Raw genomic sequence first — 22,456 nt, forward strand, 5'->3', positions numbered from 1 at the left:
TTTAGTAATTTAAAAAAAAATCCGCTTGGTTTATGGATGGGCTCTATATCTACTTTGAAACTAAAATATAGGGCATGCAAATTATCATTTATTGAGCTGCTTTTTTAATGTTCGACTAATATAGCTAAACAGTTTTCGCTGATTTGCTACTATTATATCCTTTACATTTTATTGAAATTCATATCAAAGCCAAATTCAACAAAACAACTTTAACTTTTTTATGGCATTTTGCCCAGTTGAACATATTTTTAGAGTTTTCATCGCACTTTTCAGAAACTAAATTTAAAATCGATACCGTAATCTGGGGTGAATCGGGACTACAGTCTGAATAGGGACAGCAGTTTCTAGAGCACTTAAAGCTTTTAAATTTGGAAATGGATGTACACATTTTGTTGGCCTGAGTCTGTTCTAACCGAAACCAACCAGAAAAATCTAAATATTGTGCTCCAACATGGTTAAAACTGCTGTCCCGATTCGCCCCATGTGTCCCGATTGACCCCAGTTTACGGTAGGCAAAAGTAATTTAATCTGTAACGAAATCTTCAAAATTTTATTCAACATCCGAACAGAAAACAAACATTTTTTTTAAATTTCCACGGGAGCCATCCACCCAAATATTTAAATATCGTGAAAATTAAACAGGTGAAATATTCTTTAAAGATAAAAAAAAACTGAATAGAAAAAAAAACTTACAAATAAATGTTAATTTAATGTTGAATAACCAAGCATGAATCTTTTAACATCTTTTAAAATTAATGAAAATATTGCTAAATTAATTTAGTTTCCTAAGTAAAATTAATGAAATATATTTTAGAGCATCAAATTAAGAGCAATCTATTTTCTCAATGTGTTTCTTTGCTCTGACGAATTAAAATTTTTCTATCTATTTTTTTGCTCCTCCGTTTACTCATTGACCGGAGGAAAAGGGAAAGACGACTTCTTTCACTGAATGTTACTTTAAAAAAATGTTTGCTTTTAATTGATTTCTAAAAAATCAATAAAATTTAAAGAAAAAACTGTGCAATCTTTAAAACTAATATCACAATTCACTTGTTTAATCGAATTTAACATGTTTCGGTTGAAAAAGACAGAGTTTGTAAAAAATACGTGAATATTTTTTTTCATTGACTGATTTTGTTAACATCGTTTAAGTTTTCGCAGCATTCACTTCTTAGAAAATGATGTATCAATTTCATGTTAATGTTGGTTTTGCTAACATTTTTTTAAATGGTTCATATCACATTTTACAATTGAAAACTAATAAAATTTAAGTCTTTTGTGAATGAAATTTTGATCATATTATTGCAGGCCAAGTGCGAATGATTCTGATGATACCTCTTCAGTTGACGCTCAGGCGAGGAACATCCTGGAAGGAGCGTCACTGACTACGTCCGTAGTCCTGTTAGATCATTTCTTGATCAAGACAGTATAGCTCTGGTTCCTTGCAAGTGTCCTATTTTCTTACCTCCACGTTGGCTTGGTTTTCATGATGACCTAGCTGGTGGCCTGTGGAAACGGATCGTAAACCTTTGACCACCGCGGGTCAAAGTCGAGACGGCTAAAAGAAAGGGGCGCGACAATGTGGGAAAGGGATGTAATTTGTGATTGTAGACGGTATTGTTTCGATTCGCAGTATGTTGAGTCAACTGCTGTGGATGTACCTGAAACATCGCACAACGGGGTTTCTCTTCATTCCTTTCATCTACCACCTATCTTCTGTTTATTTTGTTTCACTGATTTTCTAACGCGGCTTCTGTTTACTTCTGTTTACTCCATTTGATTTCGATTTTACTCATTTGATTCTCTTATTTCTCAACGCTTTTCCACTCTATTTTACCAATTGATGCTGCTGTAACAAACTGTCTGTTTTTCCTTAATTTGGCAGTGATGTCAATTTTGTTTATCTTTATTTATCTATTTGAATAATTTTTCATCTGCCCTATAAATTGCATTTAACACAATCTAAGCTTGTTTGTTACCTCTTTTTATTAACTATTGTTAATTTCATTATCTACTTATTAAATTACTATCTTTCTTTTACTATTGATTCTTAAAACAGTATATTTCTTTCACTGTCCATTGTTTTTTAATCTTCACCCTTTTCTTCAAACAAATGAGGTTCGAGCCCTTACTCAATTTTTGGAATGATCAAAGAATTAACACAAATATTACTATTGTACTTTTGAAAAACTTTTATAAAATGCTTAGGACCAAAAATTGTAACAAAACACCGCGACAAAAGAAATAGCAACATATAAACGCGACTCAACACTAGGAAAGATTTCAGGAGAAAACAAAACACAGTAAATAACAATTAGTTTTTGAATTCAAACTAAAAATAAAACAGTTCTTGCTTTGATGAAAGTTGATAGGCACACTTTAAACGGTTAGGCGCTTATACTTACATCAAACCCTACGTAATGTACCACCCCCGGCCGAGTTAAAATGCGTAACCGGAAAAGAAGGTGTGCATGCCTGGCACGAACACTCAAAGCGTGTTCTAGCGTGCTGCTCGTACTGACTCAGAGCAAGGGTGAGATGTAGGTGTAAGGGCAGTGCGTGTTCGTCGGGAACCTAGTGCATAAGATCGGTCAAGGCCCGTTCTTACACTGAAAATTGCGAATTGCGAATTGCGAAATTTTGATCATATTATTATTTTAAAGAATTGGTCTGAGAAAAAATGATAAATTTCACGGGATTTCGTGGAAATCTTCAAATTTCACGAATTTCACGCTGTCCGCGAAATCGTGAAAATTCACTAACCCTAATCATCAGTATCATGCACCCTTGGCCTGCAATTACTATGGGAAATTGGAACTTTTTGTTCAAACGCTCCTACAGGTCTGGGAAAATCACGCGCCAACTTCTGGTATGGTCAGGCCTATGGGGAATGGTCTGGAGAACACTTTTCCCGAAGATAGCCATATGGTTTCGTTGTCCCTAGACCTGGCGCATCCGCAAACAATCCGATGTCTCCGGAATCAACGGTTTTCCCTCAAAAAGCATCAAATTTTCCTTAGCATGCTATGAAAGCTTGACGAACACCGCGACGCCATATGTCAGACAGCTACCACTAGGGACAACGAATCCATATGCTTTCTTCGGGAAAAGTGTTCTCCAGACCATTCCCCATAGGCCTGACCATACCAGAAGTTGGCGCGTGATTTTCCCAGACCTGTAGGAGCGTTTGAACAAAAAGTTCCAATTTCCCATAGTAATTCCCATGTAAACTTTAACCCTGATGCAGCCAGTTTACAACCAAATGAGCTGATATTTGGCATGAAAGTCCCTATGGGCATGCCCTACAAGGGGAATCTCGAGGGGAACCATACTAAAACTTGATCCGAGAACTTTTTGAAAAACGTACCCACCCTAATGTACAGTCATCCCTCATATTCGGAACAGTTTACAGATCGGCCAATGTTCAAAAAATCATAGCAAATCGATAATTGAACTTAATGATTCGCTTTTACCTTTATTTGAAAGCTTTTCTTGCGATCTTCTGAATGCTGTATCCAAGAACTGCACATTTCGACTTTTATATCAAGTTTTTGAAGAAAAACTTTGACCCTTGAAATCCACAAATTCGGAACACTTTTTTCTTACGACTTTGATTCTCTCCATGAGTACATATTTTCTACAAAATAATGACCTCATACACTGGAACCAATGAAACTCATGCTTAGTCATGTTTTATGAATGGTCTGATAACTTTTTTTGTGAAAATACCTGTTAAATTCAGATGTTCCACAATTGTGGGAGGCACAATAACATCCCACAATTATGGAACAGGCAATTTGGAGGCAGTGTTTTGCTGCTAAGGATAAAATAGTCTTAAAATGAAGTTTTTTGTTCAGAAAGAACTACTTTTACTAGTGAAATAGCAAGATAATGTTCAAATGAAGGTTCTAAAAATAGTAGGGTAGACAGAAGAGCTACATTTGTCATGCTATTGACAAATAATCCGAATAATCCGACAAATGTTCCGAATTTGTGGGATGACTGTAATTGTTATTGGGCATTCGGATTTCAAGTAAAAAATTACTATGATTCATGTCATTAGTATTTAATAAAGTAACAAATAATACCACACCAGTTTAGATGCTGTTATTATTTCTCCGTTAATCATATTTATAAGATCTCTATCCGAGTATAACACAAAGAAGCTTCGAATGTTTGGTAGTAAAAGCGGAACGCGCACACACACGAAAATAGAGAAAACAAAATGCTCCGGGTGGACGATTCCGGGTCCGTTTACAGGAACTCCTCGCACCAATCGTTTAAGCACTGGTAACAATCGGCGGCCTGTTTGGAGTTGGCCCCACAGGTGTCCTTCATCCATTCCTTGAACAGCTCGGCGTCCTTTTTCAGCAGCAAATACTGGCCCAGAACCGTGTAAGCCTTCGGAAGCGAATTTCAAGGTTAGGTTTTGCCGAAAGGATTAGTTAGCACTTACCTTGTCAAAACCGGCGGCATCCAGTCGCTTTCCGAGTACGTCCCCGACGCCGGCCAAATCCGTCACGGGTTTGTCCCCCATGGGTTCGGCCACAAAGTTCCTGTGCTTTTGCGATGTGCTTGACATTGTGCGGGAATGTTGTGTTTTACGTTCGCCGGAAGAGTTCTGCTAAGCTAAAAGCAAATATACGTCGATTGTTATCAAATTAACATTTAGTAAATCACACCACGACTTACCAACAAGAGGGAAAACTATTCGGATGACCAAGTGCCGCGTCTTTCTTGAAATTTCCTGAATTTGGCTTGGCGTTCGTTTACAATTTTTATGCTTTGATCAGCAGTTTATCGAAGTGACAGTTGTGTTTGAAATTATGCGTTACCGCCTCGAAAATCTCTACACAAACATGTCAATGTCAGATATGTCTACACGGTTTCAAGACGAACAGGTGGGAATGTTTGAAGGATTTTTGGGTAAACTTGAATTGTACACATTTTTGGGTAGCTGATTAAGTGAGAATAAGTGACTACAAATACCCAGTCAAATCAATCCGAATTCTGAAACGGAATCTAATTAGAATCTTAAACAAATTCCGTTTCAAACACAACGTGTTCGAACCGGTTGTTGCGTTTGAAACGGAATTTGTATACGATTCTAATTAGATTCCGTTTCAGGGGGAGCGGTCGTGGCTGAATGGTTACGATGTTCGCTTTATAAGCGAATGGTTCTGGGTTCGATACCCATCTGCTCCCAACGAGAAAGTTCTGGACTCATTGAATTTGGAATTAATGAAAAAACTACAAGCTCACGGCGGGGTTCGATCCCCTGTCCTTAGGATTGGTCCTTAAGATTGTCTGCCTGTGTGGATCAATCGGACCGCGCACTGGACTCACAATCCAGAGGTCGCCGGTTCGAATCCCGAGGCGGACGCAAAAAATTCTAAGTGTAAATATAGGTTTTCGGTGCCCTCTCCCCGTGCCATACCTTCACACTTAGGAGACCCGGGAGGCGGAGTCTTGTCGCAAAAAGAACGATACACGCCTGTGAATCCGTTGACGAAACCGCAAGGCAAGCATCCACGAAGAACTAATGGTTAGATTACGCCTCAAGTTCTTGCTTGCCATTATTAATGATTGCAGTACTTTTGAGAACCCCCGAAATGTATTACACTCACTCTAAATCGGCCCAGCCTGCTGTGTAACATTAACCGCATGAGACCGCAGGAGACAGATTCTATGAACGGAACCCACGTTTCATGGAATCATCAGGGGAAGAAGAAGATGGGACATACCATACCAACCACTTCGAGTTATTTATAGATTATGGTGTGTAGTGTGTATAAGGGAGTCGTTTGGAAAGGGGTTGTTGTATTATGTAAATGACCTTGTGACATTATTTCCGTTTAAAACGCAACAACCGGTTTGAACACGGAACCGGCTGTTGCGTTTGAAACCGAATTTGTATACGATTCTAAATAGATTCTGTTTCAGAATTCGGATTGAGTTAACTGGGCGCCATCTGTCGGTGGATACGCGCAACTCACGAAAACTGTCATGTTAGGGGACGGCTGTAAAAAAATCGGTATGTCTGATATTTGGCACTGTAAAAAAGGGCTCTTTTCCGTCATTTTGCGGGGCATACCGAAATATTTCGTCGGAGGGTCTAGAGCAACTTTTTTTGATTTTTTTCTCGATTTTAAGGGATATTTCTTTAAAAAAAGTCGCTAAAAATCGATACATTCATTCATGTTTAAGAACCAATCACATTGTAGAGAACAGTATTCTAAAAAACAGTTTTGGTTACATTCTCCAATATTTCTGAATTTTATTCCCTTTCACATAATGGACTCTGCCTACTGAGTTTTTGAATGAATGCTATCTAGAATAATTTCCATAAGTTTCGTCAAAACTTGATATAATTTTTATTTTCAATAAAATATTATATTACATATTACTTTATTTCAAAAAGTGATCAGTTTTAAAGTGAGAAGTGATATGCTCCCTTGCTTATCATTACTTCTGACAAAAGTTGAATTTTCTCTTTAAAGTCGAATTTATGCTTTGAAACGAGGGGAATGTCACTCCGCGATAACACACTAAAACGCACAAAAACTAGCTCGAAAATCCTTAACGCTACTCATCGTGCCGAGTTTTCACAAAACGCCACCCTAAAGCAAGTTATCGCAAGTTATCGCGCGTTAAAGCGAGTTAAAGCGGTCAGCGTCTGCTCGATTTTTGAACTGAACGAATCGATCTTGCAACCTTGCCGTCTCAAATCGAGTAGTTTTTGGCAACTCTTTTTTTGTTTTGATTCTGTTCCTGCAGTTTTGGTAAAAAAAACGTGGCAATCTATGAGATTTATTTTTGTTTGTGCTCGGAAAAGTGTACACAGGAGCGAACGGATCGAGCCCACTCGGTGGCAAAATCGTTGAAGTTTTTTGCCGCTCTGCTGTTAGTCCCCACGAAGCAGATGGCGCGTACGACGTGAGGAACTTGTGTCGAGTCGAGGCCGAATGGGACCAAGCGGACTGAGATCGAGGAGACGATGGTCAAGAAGCTGCGTCGGAACCGCGTGGCTAAGGATAATCCGATCGATGAGAAGTACGTAGACCTCGTCGATCATCATTGTCCATCGTTTCTGCGTCCGCCGCTCGTTGTCGGGAACAAAAGTGATGCCCCCGACTGGTGCTTCCTTCCGAAGGCTCACGTCCACCTGGACCGGCTACACCAAGACATTTCCGACATCCGGTGGTTTCCCAAATTAGCCCTTCTTCTGCTGTCCTGCACCACGAATCAAGATCTGCTTAAGAACCTACTCGAGCCACCAGCCGGCCGTGCGGAACATGAGCATTAAAAATTGCGGCGGTAAGTTCGTGTTGGCCGAGTACGATCCCTACCTCAAGCTCTTTGACACCGAAAAGGGCGACGTCGCGTCACGCTTTAGCTCCCGGAAGATTCAGTCAAGTTCTACACGGATCATTTGCCTGAGTAGATTGAACTAACCTCAAATTATATTCTCTTACAGTGGGACACCCGCAGTGGTGAAATCATTCAGAATTATGACCGCCATCTGGGCACCGACCGATCACCATCGTTGACGAAAGCTGGTACTTCGTGACGACCTCCGACGACAAAAGCTTGTGCGTCTAGGAGTGGGACATTCCGGAGGACATAAAGAACATCGCCGATCCAATGATGCACTCGATGCCCGCAGTCAACCTATTCCCGAAGCGGCAAGTGGTCTCCAGTTATGCTTGTAATTTGGACTTTTCCCGCGACATGAGCAACCTCTTGTCGTGCGATTATGCGGCAAAGTCTACATCTGTTTAACGGCATGTACGAGCAGCTGAGTGTTTTCGTAAGTCGGTCGGTGATCGTCCACCTGAACGGGATGTCTTCGAAGGTGCCGCCGACCGCAGGCCATCAAGAAATGGTGGAAGAGGCTCATGAGGTCAAGATCATCAAAATCCGGTTGAGCTGAAGGTTGGAGGATGGACAAGGCTATTATACCGATTATAGACCTCTAGTCACTGGCCACGTAGTCACCCATCGAAGAGACCATTCCGGGCCGCGAAATGACCGATTAAGACTGGCGCAAGCAAGACAAAACTTCGATTTCTCGGAACGAGTTCACCCGATTCCTTCGCACCTGAACCACCGCGGCCACTTACTGGCTCGTTGCATTTCTTTTGTAAAGGGAATTAAAATATACAAAAACATTTTTTAAACTGAGTTTATTTCACTTCAACGGAAGATTTATTTATTAAAACAAAACGCATCACATTACAATTTCACAATCGCTGCTGCAATTGAATAACTTTTCGCAATAGTGTTGCATCTTAATAAAAGTTTACGTTGCACTCGCATTATCCCGGATGGCCACACACTACCGATGCTACTTCATCTAGTTGCGGGGCGGCGTGTTGTCCGTGACTTTCTTCTGCGCAAACTTTCGTAACGGCAACAGTTCTTGGAATTATGGGAGCTTCTATGAAGCACCAGATGCTGCTGTTGTTGTCCTCCGAGCTGGTCTGGTTTGTCCACGATCACTTTGCCTCCTGGGACGACATGAAGGAATCGTCTGTATCGTTCAGTATCACGTGGCACTAGTCAGTTCTGTAGTAGTTCGCCGGCCCAATTTTTTTCCAGCGCCGGACTGATCAGAGGTCAAGTCATCCGGTAACAGCTGCCGAATCGATTTTGCTAGCTCGCTGTCTATCGTGCTAAGCTCCAAAACCACAAAAATCACCGCAAGTTGGAACGTACTTTCCACCGGAGGCCTCTTCTGCTTGCAAATGACCAGGTTCTGCAGGAGAATGGTCGTTACGGATTCGGTCGCACACAAATGATCGCAGACGGGTGTACGGCAAGACGGGTTTCTGAGCTGGAAAATTGAATACTATAAAAGACTTGTTTCGGGGTAACATAAAGTTGTATAACTTACACGGTTTGGTCAGCTGCTTCAGCTCAGGATAGCGGCGTTAGGGAAGGTTCAGGCCCGGGAAGTACACGTGGAGAAGGCCCGCGGCTCTTCGTTGTTGGGCGTGCATTTTGGGGCCCGCTTCTGGTCACTGTTTTGCCAAATTCTCAACTTGAAAAACGCTTTTCCACCGCCAAATTGATGAAAGATAAAATTATCGGTAGAGCCGTCTCAAGTCCTTGGAACAGGAACCAGTGGCAGGCGCAGGAAACGGTTCTGGCGGCTAATCTCTCCTTCACACTTTGTTTCTAGAGAAAAACAAAATGCTCGAATGATTTGACAACGAGAACTGTCATTTGCTCTTGACAGTTCTCGCTGTCAAAAAAAAATCGAGCAGTTTGATGCGTGAACGCAAGAAAAGGTAAACCAAAAAGCGAGTTATCGCGGTTAACGCGAATTAAAGCAAGTTAAAGCGGAAAAGTAAAAGTTAGCGCTGCAAAGGTTTGAAAGGGGAGCTTTAACGCTCGGTGAACGCAGGAGTGACGTCCCCCTCGCTTTGAAATTGAATTTTTGCTTCTTTAAAGAAGGGAAAACTCTCTTGACTTGTGATAGTTGCTGATAAAAGTTGAATTTTCCCTTCTAGTAAGAAGGGAAAACTCCCTTGACCGTTATTTCTGCTGACCAAAAATCTTTCCTTTTTAAAGAAAAGAAAACTCTCATGACTTGTGTTAACTGCTGACACAAGTTGAATTTTCCTTCAGCAGTTTTCCCTTCTTAAAGAAGAAAAAACAATTAGTGTCAGCAGTTACCACAAGGCTTTAAAGCACCGAGCTACGTAGCCCAGTGGTAACGCTTCCGTCTCGTAAGCGGTAGATCGGGGTTCAAATCCCGGCTTAGTAAAGGGCTTAGTAAAGGGAAGGTAGGGTATTTGTCCCTATTTTGGGCCTACTCAGCCGAGCGCACTTTTTATTTCTGGAGTTTTTTTGAAAAGGTCCAATAAACCAAATTTTAAGTTTTTGCTTTTTGGGTGTTTTTTTAATACCCCTGACTCAAGGCGGTTTCAAAAACACCCAAAAAGCAAAAATTGGAAATTTGGTTTATTGGACCTTTAAAAAAAACACTCCAGATTTGATGTATTCTCAAAGGCTGCTATAGGCAGCCTTGCTTTTATTACCTGAATAAGTTGGTTTTTTAATCCTAATGCTCTTACTTAATCACATTTTTGACGAAAATCTTTTATATTTCTGTATAAGCCCGAGAAACTGAAACATTTTTTGTCCCTATTTTGGGGTTATTGCTTCTAGCATACGACCTTCTTTGTATATATTTTCGACCTACCTTCTGATTGGTTGAAATCTCGAAGCACGTGGCGAACTTTTTTGACGTACGGTTCAGCCCCAGCTCGTACAGTACAGCCGCACAAATTCGGTCGACAAACATGCTCTATCATTGTGATGTTTTAGCCAAAAATCAACATTAGAACGATTGATTTCACTTGCATTACGTGCATAGATAGCTTGGACATGATTTATATGATTATTTACGAGTTTCAAACATAATAAAACATTTGTTGCGTAGCCAAACAACAAGCCCTCAATAAACACTGTAACTTGTGAAAAGCGCACACACACTGTCACAATTTGTAGAAGTGTCAAATAGACTGAATATAGAGCCATTCTCTCCGAAATGGACGATGTTATAAATCAGTTATTTTATTGATTTGGTGGCAGTTAAACGATTGTTTTTGCAACGAGATTGTGCAACCCACCAATAAAATCATTTTGCCGGTGGTTGGAGATTCGGGGGACGGCTCTCATTCGTATGCTGAACGATGAAAGCCGGACGCTGAGTGTCAACAAGCTGTAAGACAAAGTGGTGAAAATTTTGGCAATTAGCGATTTGCCAAGAAAAAAGTGAAGAGTGCTAATTTTATTGCTTTATTTCTAATTTTATTCTTGCCCACCAAAATGAAGATAATGACTGCACGGCAGATTTGGTGAAATGCTCATTTTCGTTGAATTAAGTTTAGTAGACTCAAAATAGGTACTACGCCCAAAATAGGGACAAATACCCTAGTGTATCGTCACAAACTGGACCTTATCACGACACCTTAGGGAGGCGACTTATGGAATTAACCCTAACATGTCAACATTAAGTTGAGAATGAAACTGCCACTGAATCCGCTTTGTAAATGCCGGCCCCGATACTCTTCAAGGGTGTTCCCCTCAGGAACTGGGAAAGATTTACTTTTAAAGCAATTCTTATATTGAATTAATGTAGAAAATGATTATCATTATGCCAATTGACCGTTATGTGCCATTATACCAAATTACTTCATGTAAAACGGCGTTATACTAAATGGCATTATGCCAAATGGGAAACATAACGTGTTTTTCAAGGTTCTAAATATTTCTGGGGAATGGATCATTCTGGGGAATGGCGTGGGAATGGGTCATTCTGAGGAGGTGGATTTTGGGGAATGGGTCGTTCTGGGAAATGGGATTCTGCAGAATGGGATAGACCCGAAGAAATTCAAGGAAATTGATTTGACAAGAGAGAGCTTCTAGCACGGCTATAGCCTAGAGCTACCAGGAAAAATGTCCGACGTGGATCTTCGAACCTTATGTCGGGGAAATTTCTGTGGATAAGAACAAATAATATATTCTGAAACATGTGATATTTATTCATATTTTTGTGTTATTCTTTGAAACTGTATTGCAAGAAAATATCCCTATTTTGTTTGACAATGTCTAGATTTTGGCTTATTATGGAAAAGCTGGGAAAAACAACTAATCGGGGGTGAATCGGGACTACAGTCTGAATAGGGGCAGCAGTGTTTAGAGCACTTACACGTTTTAAATTTGGAAATGGATGTACACATTTTGTTGGTCTGAGTCTTTTCTATCCGAAACCATTAAGAAAAATCGAAATATTGTGCTCTAACATGGTTAAAACTGCTGTCCCAATTCGCCCCATGTGTCCCATTACGGCTGACACACTCGCCGATCGTGGCACCCATCCTTTGCCGAGCATCCCGCTCCGGGATATTTACGGCAGAAGTCTTCCTGATTCATGTAGGTGCAACCACCCTCATCCTTGTAGCAGTCGAACGTGTAACAGTAGCTGGAACAGTCATAGCTCAGGTCCGAACATCCATCGCAATCTGGAAGTAACACGAATGATTTGTTAATTTGAATTTGCTCAAGTTAAATTAGGAAGTTACCCGAATAAGGTTCATCGATGTAGTCGTCGTCTCCTTCATCCTCTTCGTCAGCGATCACAGCCGCTGGAAACAGAATCAACTTGCCGTCGAGATTGTATGAGCGGGATGTTTGGAGGTAAATACGTTGATCCGGTTCGGTGCAGAACGCTCCACAGCGCTCATGTTCCGTATGGTAACAGGTCCACTCTTGGCTGATCTCATCTTTTTGACAAATTCGAGGCGAGTAAATATGGCAGCATTTTTCGCCCTGCGGTGAATTTGCATGATTCGTGGGATTCATGTGACTGGTTGAGTCTTGTGCTACAAAATGGGGTTGAGGTTCTGGTGGTCTGAATGATGTCTGGGTTGAGCCAATTGTGAGGCAGTAGTTTGTGAGAGAAGCACTGTTGCAAGACCGTCGAACGCACAGATCACCCTTTCGACGGTATCCGCTTGGACAGGATGCATCGCCGTACTGCCGTTTTTGGCAGATACCGTTCTTGTAGTAGTATTCACTTGCGCAGAGAAAGTCAGCATGTTCGGACGAGTAGAGGCAGTAACTGCGGTCGTTGGGATCGGACACGGTTCCGACCGGGCATTTGGGCCCACTTAGCTGTGGAGTTTTGCAAACTGAACCATCAAATTCAAACAACGAGTTACAGCTGGGATAAGTGATGTGGCAAAAGTTGTCCAGGCACTTTCCACCGCCGGCACACTCGGCTGGTTGTACCTGGCTCGCGTAACAATGGCCGTTGGCGTTGAAGTGGTTTTCCGGACACTTTGGCACACCGTTGACGCACTGATCCCGAACGCGGGTTGTTTTACTGCTGCAGGTGGGTTCATTGCTTTCGTCGCGAATACACCATCCGTTGGTCAGTGTGTAACCATGCTCTTTACATTGAATCATCTCGACACACCTGCCATCCCTCAGCATCCCATTACTGCAAGTCGCAATGGTGACTTCGTTGGTCATGCAAACATCTCCATCGATCATGTAATCGGACTTGCACGATGGTAGTTCGTGGATGCACTTTCCGGAGCACAACTTGCCCTGCTGACAGGCTGCTTGCTTGGTGTCGATTGATGTGCAATGTCCTTGTTTGTTCAGGTACATTCCATTTTTGCAGGAAACTCGATACTTTACACACTTTCCATCGACAATGACCATATCGGGCGGGCAGTAAGGTTTCTCCGCAGAGCAAAGAATACATTTGCCTTCCTTTAGTATGTAGCCTCGATTACAGGACGGTGTTTCAATGTAAGCACAAAGATCTCCTCGTTCGATTCTACCGGTGCAGTTTGTTGGCATGATGCTTGCTTGCTTACATTTTGGAACTTCCGGATAAATGCAAAGGTTCCTGACGCGTTTCGTCCCCGCTGGACACACCAGCTGGAGTGAAGCTCTGCTGCGACATACGTGATCTGTGAGGAACATGTCACGTACCGTGCAGAATCCTTGTGCGATGCACGTGTTGTTGTGAATCAGGAAATTTAGTGGACAACTGGACGGAGCGTATTGTCTTCTAACGCAGGATCCCGCTTCAATGGATCCTCCAGAACACTCGCTTCTCAGGATGCAAAACCCTTCCAACAGAACGTAGTTCTTTGGACAGGGAATCGTCGATCGATACTCAATCTTCTTACAGCTGGTTCCTTCACGGGCATAGCCGAAGTCACACTGAATGCGAACACAAGTTTCGTTCAACTGAGCAAAACCCAACGGACAAAGCGCTTTAACCTGATCAGTTCGCACGCATCGTCCAGTTTTCATCTTGTAGCCGGACTGACAAATCCGCTCGTAATACGCAACACATGTGCCATTCTCTCGATTGTACCCAGGTGGACAGATTAGCCTGACGATTGTTTCGCGTGACAGCTCTTCTTCGATGCATGCTTCGCCACCGATTCCGCACTGATCGGGGGTTTGCTGAATGTTGCCAATATACATAGGATTGAGCTGTTGGTGGGCTCCAAATGAGCAGAGTTGGAATGGACACGGAGGACTGAAGCACTGGGATAGGCAGTACTGCAGTCCACACTGCATGCCGTAGCAAGGGTTTAGGAAGTTCAGATATGGCGAATAGTATCCTGACGATCGGAAGATGCATTCATCACCGATCCGTTCGTATCTGGGGGGACAAATGAGGTCGACCTTGCAGAAGCAGCTGTTTTCTTCATTCATGTGGATAGTTTTCGGGGGGCACACTTGAACTCCGTAATAGTCCTTCGTGCACCTTCCTTGTTCCATTCTGTATCCATTGGTACACTCTGGCGTTCTGTTTTCTATTGTTGCGTTTCTCCAGATTGTTCTGATACAGATACCGTTCTCATAGTGATAGTCAGCAGGGCAGCTTGGTTTTGAAGTGCTGTTGAGTGGAGTTCGCGTCTCTTGTATGCAGCTATTTGGTCCGAAGTTATAACCTTCCGGACATTCCAGATTCGTTGTACAGAATCCGTTTTGGAACATGCTTCCCTCGGGACAGCCCGGAAGTTCTTCCTTGATACAAACATTGTCTTTAAGCTCGTAGCCATCCGGACACCTCAGGTGGCTGTCGATGCAGTAGTTTTCGTACAAATGTCCCTTAGTGCATTCTTGGTAAAAGTCCCTGACACAGTGATTGGTCTCCCATCGATAGTCCGCCGGGCAAAGCGGTTCGTAACGAACGCAGACCCCTTCCCTCAAGCGGAAACCGGCTGTTTCATCACAAACAACACTCTTTTCGGCACATCTTATGCACATTCCGTACTGACTTTCGTACACAAGTCCTTGGCTGCACAGGGCAACGTTACTGACGCAATGCTCGCCGTCGTATGTTGTGGATTGTGGGCAGAGGCTTTCCGGAACGTTGGATTCCTTGATGCATCCACTGTTGTTGTACAGTTTGTACCCGTAGTCACAGCTTGCGTCCGATGTGCACCAACCATTTTCCAACTGTTGTCTGCCACAACTCAGTGAATACGAATGATTCTTCTTACAGTAAGATCCTTCCAGTGTAAATCCACTTGGACATTGAGGAGTACCAACTTCACAAAACACATCTCCAGATGGATTACCTCGCGAACAGAAGGCTTTATGAGTGTCGACCTTCCTGACACACGCTTCGTTGATAAGCTGAGCCGGCTTCCGACACTGCGCCTTTCCTGTAACACATCCAACTGGCCTTGACTGACCTTGGCGGCACGTAGCCGGAACACTGTGCTCAACGACACACTCACAATCTTTCTGCAGTGATCCACGAGAACATTTCGCCACTTCAACGCATTTCCCATTGTAGAAATGACCGCTAGAGCAGCGTATTGGATCGTATTTGTAAGAAATGCAGCTTCCATCACTGTAAATCTCTTCGTCATCACACTCAACCGGAACCTTGTATGTAATATTTCTCAGCACTACTTCGGCTCTCCCCTGCAATATCTTGAGACATTTTCCGCGGTACGAATTAAATCCGCTGGGGCAGCTAAGAGGTGCTACCTCTTCTTCGCATTCCGCACAAGCTGCATCACAATTGACACAAATTTGAATACAAATCCCATTACGGACTTCATAACCATGAGGACACATTTGTAAATTTTCACGTTGCCGTTGCTGCTGATAGCAAAATCCGTTCTCCCAGTGAAACCCGTTCGGGCAGTACTTGGAGTTGACGCAATTGGTTCCCTCTAGCAGGTACCCCGAGGGACACTCAAAGCTCTTCACCACACATCGATTCCCCTGCCGGACACTTCCTGGCGGGCACTGCACGTCAGCCAGTACGCAACTTCCCTGACGGCGGATGTAGTTCGGCGGACAGGAAGCCCGTTTGTAACGGCAGTACCGCTTCTTGGGATCGATGTCATAGTCAATGGGACAAGTTTCGACACAGTCGTCGGCGTCGTCGGTGCACAGGCGTCGTGCCGGGATTTGCTGCGGAATCTTCAGCTGGACGTCCTTCAGCTGACGTTTGTCGGTTTTGGCGGTTGAGAAGCTGGCGCACGTGGTGAGTGCGAGAAGAATCGCTAGTAGAGTTGCGTTGGATGCTTTCATCTTGAATTTAAAATGTTGAAAAGTATAGTTTTAATAAAGGAATGGAACTGTATCAATTACATAACCCGTTTGTATTTCTTTTCCTTTTTAAGTTACTTATGTAACGGTTTGATGTTATAATAAACTGTAACCGCCATTTTGAAGAAAAAAGTCAAAATCAGAAATCATAAAACTGCTAACTTATTTATTGTTTACTAAATTCTTCATTTCAAATTTCAATTAATTATATGTAATCCAAATTGTATTCACTTGATTAGCTTAACACTGTTTTTAACAGCAGATGTAAAATATAGTGTTCAAAACGTACCTTTCACAAAATCATATTGTCACGTGTTACTTAACTAGAAATGCACCGATCGAAGGCTTACTCAGAACTGATCGGATTTAATCAGTTTCAATGGTATAAATAGGTTCTTAGATTTTTTAAATAAACTTTCACCACAAGGATCCTGATCAGCGCGTAGGCATCCTTATCTTTGTAAAGTGATCTTTCGCTAAGTCTTGCATGGTGCCTAGACATAGACAAACATACCTATCAAATTGTTGTTTAAGCCTAATGTATTTGTTTATAAGACACGCTGTTTACTTAATTTTGATATTCTGAAATTTAAAATATAACATTTATCATTTAATAGTAATTTGTTTGCTATCTTTTCCATTATCATCTTGTTTTATTATGATTGAGCAATATAACAGTGCGTATTTATAAGGCAACACTGTTGTTGAGCGATGATAACAAACTGTTACATTGTAGAGTTGCATTGGCTGAGATGAAACACAAATGCTTTGATTTAGAAAGAGAAATCAATACGAAAAAGCACAACTTGATCCTTGTTTCTGAAACAACGTAGTTACGTGAGATAAGGACCGATTGTCTGATCAGGATTTTCCCTAGAAATTACTTCGAACATTATATTTTTTTATAAAGTTAAATCAATATGGGCAATTCAATACAATTTTGCAACGATTTGCGACTTTTTATTGTATTTTTTGAAATGGGCTGAGTATTCAAAAAAGTGTCCACGTGATTATTGAAACTCCCCAACTATTTATTGTGTTATCGTTTGGCGCCGGGACCCGCGGTGTATTAGGGGTAATCGTGGTTGCCTCTCACACAGTCGGCCTTGGTTCGATCCCAGAAGGTCCCCAGTGGCATTTTTCGAGTCGAGATTTGTTTGATCACGCCTTGCGTCGGACGGGGAAGTAAATGTTGGCCCCGTTCTAATCTGGAGGTTAGGTCGTTTGCTCAGCTTTCCCTGGGTCCTGTCTCGGTGGAGTCGCTGGTAAGCAGTTGGACTAACAATCTACAGGTCGTCAGTTTGAATCCCGGGGTGGTTGGAAGCTAAGGTGTAAAAAGAGGTTTGCAATTGCCTCAACACTTAGTAGACACTTAGTTTCAAGTAGGAATCTCGCAATCGAGAACGCCATGGCAATGCTGTGAAGCGAATAATTTGATTTTTGATCGCTTGACATATGTTCCAATAGGGTGTAATATCAAAATCGATTTTCCAGCACAGCACTTTTTCAGTTCCTTTTGGGGTCCTAAACAACTCCTCAAAGTTTGGGACCGATTGGTTTAGTCCACACTTTGCGCAAAGCGATTCAATTTCCCATACAAATTTGTATGGGGAACAAGATGGGGAAAACCATTTTTTTGGATTTTGATATTTATCAAATCCACGTTACATGCTATATCAAACCCGGACTCATATTCGGATGATCTGGAATGTCCTCTACAACTTTCCCGAAGAGAGTATGGTGCTAGCACAGACAAACAGACGTAAATCTCTTTTTAATTCCATCAATCAGGAATATAACGGCTGATTTGAATTTAAACTTAGTTCTCGGATTATCCACCAGAAAAGGATGGCGCTGCAATCAAGGCACACTTTCAAATGACGTTTAAGCTAGTTTCATGTAGCGCGCCAAAAGTTTTGTTTTTTTTTCTGCTGCTACTTGAGTGTGAGGATGGACCAGTTTGGAGAAGATTGGTCGGTGGAATTTTTGGATCCGGACCCGCCTCCGGGTGTGGATTCCGCTGAATGGTCTGTTGAGCATTTAGATAATCCTCAATCCTTCCCGGCCGAACCGTTAGAAGAAGAGACGCCGGGTTGGTTTGAAAGTTTTATCACAAAACACGAGCTACAGGATGAAGATATGCCGGATCCACGAGAACATTTCGCCACTTCAACGCATTTCCCATTGTAGAAATGACCGCTGGAGCAGCGTATTGGATCGTATTTGTAAGAAATGCAGCTTCCATCACTGTAAATCTCTTCGTCATCACACTCAACCGGAACCTTGTATGTAATATTTCTCAGCACTACTTCGGCTCTCCCCTGCAATATCTTGAGACATTTTCCGCGGTACGAATTAAATCCGCTTGGGCAGCTAAGAGGTGCTACCTCTTCTTCGCATTCTGCACAAGCTGTATCACAATTGACACAAATTTGAATACAAATCCCATTACGGACTTCATAACCATGAGGACACATTTGTAAATTTTCACGTTGCCGTTGCTGCTGATAGCAAAATCCGTTCTCCCAGTGAAACCCGTTCGGGCAGTACTTGGAGTTGACGCAATTGGTTCCCTCTAGCAGGTACCCCGAGGGACACTCAAAGCTCTTCACCACACATCGATTCCCCTGCCGGACACTTCCTGGCGGGCACTGCACGTCAGCCAGGACGCAACTTCCCTGACGGCGGATGTAGTTCGGCGGACAGGAAGCCCGTTTGTAACGACAGTACCGCTTCTTGGGATCGAGGTCATAGTCAATGGGACAAGTTTCGACACAGTCGTCGGCGTCGTCGGTGCACAGGCGTCGTGCCGGGATTTGCTGCGGAATCTTCAGCTGGACGTCCTTCAACTGACGTTTGTCGGTTTTGGCGGTTGAGAAGCTGGCGCACGTGGTGAGCGCGAGAAGAATCGCTAGTAGAGTTGCGTTGGATGCTTTCATCTTGAATTTAAAATGTTGAAAAGTATAGTTTTAATATAGGAATGAAAATGAATCAATTACGTAACCCGTTTGTATTTCTTTTCCTTTTTAAGTTACTTTTGTAACGGTTTGATGTTATAATAAACTGTAACCGCCATTTTAAAGAAAAAAGTCAAAATCAGAAATAATAAAACTGGTAACTTCTATATTGTTAACTAAATTCTTCATTTCAAATTTCAATCAATTATGTATAATCCAAATTTTATTCCACTTGATTAGCTTAACACTGCTTTTGACAGTAGATGTAAAATATAGTGTTCAAAACGTACCTTTCACAAAATCATATTGTCACGTGTTACTTAACTAGAAATGCACCGATCGAAGGCTTACTCTTAACTGATCGGATTTAATCAGTTTCAATGGTATAAATAGGTTCTTAGATATTTTAAATAAACTTTCACCACAAGGATCCTGATTAGCGCGTAGGCATCCTTATCTTTGTAAAGTGATCTTTCGCTAAGTCTTGCATGGTGCCTAGACATAGACAAACAGACCTATCAAATTGTTGTTTAAGCCTAATGTATTTGTTTATAAGCCATGCTGTTTACTTAAATTTGATGTTCTGAAATTTAAAATATAACATTTATCATTTAATAGTAATTTGTCTGCAATCTTTTCCATTATCATCTTGTTTTATTATGATTGAGCAATATAACAGTGCGTATTTATATGGCAACATTGTTGGTGAGCGATGATAACAAACTGATACATTGTAGAGTTGCATTGGCTGAGATGAAACACAAATGCTTTGATTTAGAAAGAGAAATCAATATGAAAAAGCACAACTTGATCCTTGTTTCTGAAACAACGTAGTTACGTGAGATAAGGACCGATTGTCTGATCAGGATTTTTCCCTAGAAATTACTTCGAACATTATATTTTTTTATGAAGTTAAATCAATATGAGCAATTCAATACAATTTTGCAACGATTTGCGACTTTTTATTGTATTTTTTTGAAATGGGCTGAGTATTCAAAAAAGTGTCCACGTGGTTATTGAAACTCCCCAACTATTTATTGTGTTATCGTTTGGCGCCGGGACCCGCGGTGTATTAGGGGTAATCGTGGTTGCCTCTCACACAGTCGGCCTTGGTTCGATCCCAGAAGGTCCCCAGTGGCATTTTTCGAGTCGAGATTTGTTTGATCACGCCTTGCGTCGGACGGGGAAGTGAATGTTGGCCCCGTTCTAACCTAGAGGTTAGGTCGTTAGCTCAGCTTTCCCTGGGTCCTGTCTCGGTGGACTCGCTGGTAAGCAGTCTGACTAACAATCTAAAGGTCGTCAGTTTGAATCCCGGGGTGGTTGGAAGCTAAGGTGTAAAAAGAGGTTTGCAATTGCCTCAACACTTAGTAGACACTTAGTTTCGAGTAGGAATCTCGCAATCGAGAACGCCAAGGCAATGCTGTGAAGCGATTAATTTGATTTTTGATCGCTTGACATATGTTCCAATAGGGTGTAATATCAAAATCGATTTTCCAGCACATCACTTTTTCAGTTCCTTTTGGAACCCTAAACAACTCCCCAAAGATTGGGACCGATTGGTTTAGTCCTCACTTTGCGCAAAGCATTTCAATTTTCCATATAAATTTGTATGGGGAAAACCATTTTTTTGGATTTTGATATTTATCAAATCCACGTTACATGCTATATCAAACCCGGACTCATATTCGGATGCTCTGGAATTTCCTCTACAACTTTCCCGAAGAGAGTATGGTGCTAGCACAGACAAACAGACGTAAATCTCTTTTTAATTCCATCAATCAGGAATATAACGGCTGATTTGAATTTAAACTTAGTTCTCGGATTATCCACCAGAAAAGGATGGCGCTGCAATCAAGGCACACTTTCAAATGACGTTTAAGCTAGTTTCATGTAGCGCGCCAAAAGTTTTGTTTTTTTTTCTGCTGCTACTTGAGTGTGAGGATGGACCAGTTTGGAGAAGATTGGTCGGTGGAATTTTTGGATCCGGACCCGCCTCCGGGTGTGGATTCCGCTGAATGGTCTGTTGAGCATTTAGATAATCCTCAATCCTTCCCGGCCGAACCGTTAGAAGAAGAGACGCCGGGTTGGTTTGAAAGTTTTATCACAAAACACGAGCTACAGGATGAAGATATGCCGGATGCGAACTGCGGAAGTCTACTGCTAGACCGACACGAGCCACTGGACGAAGAAATGCCGGAAGCTACGAGTAACGATTCCGGTGTTCTGAACATCGGAAGATTCTTAGGCAATTCCAACAACGAGACGCCGTCCCATTCAGCTGATTTTGTTATTTCATCCGTCGGCGTTGGTAAATTTCAACTAGATCTTGACTGAATGCAATTAGAAACTGAATTTGGTCTACATTATAGATGGTGTACCCCAACTTGACCAGGTGAATGGGTTAGGCAATTCAGTGTCCACCGGAATCGCCTCGCCAACCTCGAGCACGCAAGAGACCGCGAGAATCTTGACTTCGTCGTGGTTCTCAAATCCGGCCTTCTTGAATGACGCGGTGTCCAGCGATGGCAGTTGCGCGACCCGGCCGACTTCGAGGACGCAAGAGACCGTGATAATCTTAACTACGATTATTTGGTTTCTTGCAAGTGGACTAAATTGCTTGCCGAGAAGGTAGCTTAACCTCACGCCAAGAAGTTTATTATTTAAACTCATGGCCAATTTGTGGGCATTGTTCACAAACAGCGCAGTAATACTCAAACCACCCTCAAACTGGTGCATCTTTCCATCAACCTCTGCAACCTACACGAATGTTTCCTCGGCAAGATTTACCTAGTGCATGGCCGCAATCGGACGCGGACGTGGACCGTCTGCGTGAGTTAAGAATTTGAACTTCTTGCATTCTTCTCACATGTTGATAAACAAATGTAAATGTTAGTAAACAAATCTCCCTCCTCTCACTACAACAAGAGTGACCGCGTTCACTCACACACTAACCAATTCTCATATACAGTGATGCTTAATGCTAGTATTGGCCACCAGATCGAGCTACTAGCTAACCTTTTTCCATTTTTTTGTGATTGATGGATTTTCGTTAAATTTGTTCAATGATTTACGTCTGTTTGTCTGTGGGAAAAGTTAATTAGTCTTGCCCACCAAAATGAAGATAATGACTGCACGGCAGATTTGGTGAAATGCTCATTTTCGTTGAATTAAGTTTAGTAAACCCAAAATAGGTACTAGGCCCAAAATAGGGACAAATACCCTAGTGTATCGTCACAAACTGGACCTTATCACGACACCTTAGGGAGGCGACTTATGGAATTAACCCTAACATGTTAACATTAAGTAGAGAATGAAACTGCCACTGAATCCGCTTTGTAAATGCCGGCCCCGATACTCTTCAAGGGTGTTCTCCTCAGGAACTG

The 22,456-nt window shown here is 42.1% G+C and overlaps 4 protein-coding genes across 6 annotated transcripts; 1 reads left to right on the forward strand and 3 right to left on the reverse strand.

Annotated features, from left to right (window-relative positions):
* Positions 1 to 4,050: 4,050 nt before the first annotated feature.
* On the reverse strand, positions 4,051 to 4,852 carry LOC120430944 (barrier-to-autointegration factor). 3 transcript variants are annotated; one of them, XM_039596068.2, is made up of 3 exons: positions 4,693 to 4,852; positions 4,457 to 4,621; positions 4,051 to 4,401 (listed from the first exon to the last, which is right to left on the reverse strand). In XM_039596068.2, exons 2-3 carry the CDS (start codon positions 4,580 to 4,582, stop codon positions 4,255 to 4,257), a joined length of 273 nt encoding a protein of 90 aa, XP_039452002.1. In that variant the 5' UTR covers positions 4,583 to 4,621; positions 4,693 to 4,852; the 3' UTR covers positions 4,051 to 4,254. The 3 variants fall into 3 exon arrangements, with proteins under 3 accessions (XP_039452002.1, XP_039452001.1, XP_039452003.1); XM_039596067.2 differs by having other exon boundaries at positions 4,457 to 4,629; positions 4,693 to 4,849; XM_039596069.2 differs by having other exon boundaries at positions 4,457 to 4,624; positions 4,693 to 4,847.
* Positions 4,853 to 11,532: 6,680 nt separating this feature from the next.
* LOC120430945 (fibrillin-1-like) lies at positions 11,533 to 16,487 on the reverse strand. The gene is made up of 3 exons (XM_039596070.2): positions 16,406 to 16,487; positions 12,096 to 16,098; positions 11,533 to 12,035 (listed from the first exon to the last, which is right to left on the reverse strand). Exons 2-3 carry the CDS (start codon positions 16,096 to 16,098, stop codon positions 11,857 to 11,859), a joined length of 4,182 nt encoding a protein of 1,393 aa, XP_039452004.1. The 5' UTR covers positions 16,406 to 16,487; the 3' UTR covers positions 11,533 to 11,856.
* A 1,353-nt stretch (positions 16,488 to 17,840) lies between these two features.
* LOC120430941 (uncharacterized) lies at positions 17,841 to 19,460 on the reverse strand. The gene is made up of 2 exons (XM_039596059.2): positions 19,364 to 19,460; positions 17,841 to 19,055 (listed from the first exon to the last, which is right to left on the reverse strand). Exon 2 carries the CDS (start codon positions 19,053 to 19,055, stop codon positions 18,168 to 18,170), a length of 888 nt encoding a protein of 295 aa, XP_039451993.1. The 5' UTR covers positions 19,364 to 19,460; the 3' UTR covers positions 17,841 to 18,167.
* Positions 19,461 to 21,014: 1,554 nt separating this feature from the next.
* LOC120430946 (uncharacterized) lies at positions 21,015 to 22,178 on the forward strand. The gene is made up of 2 exons (XM_039596071.2): positions 21,015 to 21,381; positions 21,443 to 22,178. Exons 1-2 carry the CDS (start codon positions 21,015 to 21,017, stop codon positions 21,703 to 21,705), a joined length of 630 nt encoding a protein of 209 aa, XP_039452005.1. The 3' UTR covers positions 21,706 to 22,178.
* The last annotated feature ends 278 nt before the right edge of the window (positions 22,179 to 22,456 follow it).

This window comes from Culex pipiens, chromosome 2 (genome assembly GCF_016801865.2).
Source record: "Culex pipiens pallens isolate TS chromosome 2, TS_CPP_V2, whole genome shotgun sequence".
NCBI classification, from domain to species: Eukaryota; Metazoa; Arthropoda; class Insecta; order Diptera; family Culicidae; genus Culex; species Culex pipiens.

Bases quoted from the DNA above. Each gene is read 5' to 3' on its own strand.
- LOC120430946 (XM_039596071.2), top strand. From the start codon at position 21,015: ATGGACCAGTTTGGAGAAGATTGGTCGGTGGAATTTTTGGATCCGGAC. The intron at 21,382-21,442 runs GTAAATTTCAAC...TCTACATTATAG, and splicing joins TATTTCATCCGTCGGCGTTG to ATGGTGTACCCCAACTTGAC.
- LOC120430941 (XM_039596059.2), bottom strand. From the start codon at position 19,055: ATGAAAGCATCCAACGCAACTCTACTAGCGATTCTTCTCGCGCTCACC.
- LOC120430944 (XM_039596068.2), bottom strand. From the start codon at position 4,582: ATGTCAAGCACATCGCAAAAGCACAGGAACTTTGTGGCCGAACCCATG. The intron at 4,402-4,456 runs GTAAGTGCTAAC...TCGCTTCCGAAG, and splicing joins ATGCCGCCGGTTTTGACAAG to GCTTACACGGTTCTGGGCCA.
- LOC120430945 (XM_039596070.2), bottom strand. From the start codon at position 16,098: ATGAAAGCATCCAACGCAACTCTACTAGCGATTCTTCTCGCACTCACC. The intron at 12,036-12,095 runs GTAACTTCCTAA...TGTTACTTCCAG, and splicing joins CATCGATGAACCTTATTCGG to ATTGCGATGGATGTTCGGAC.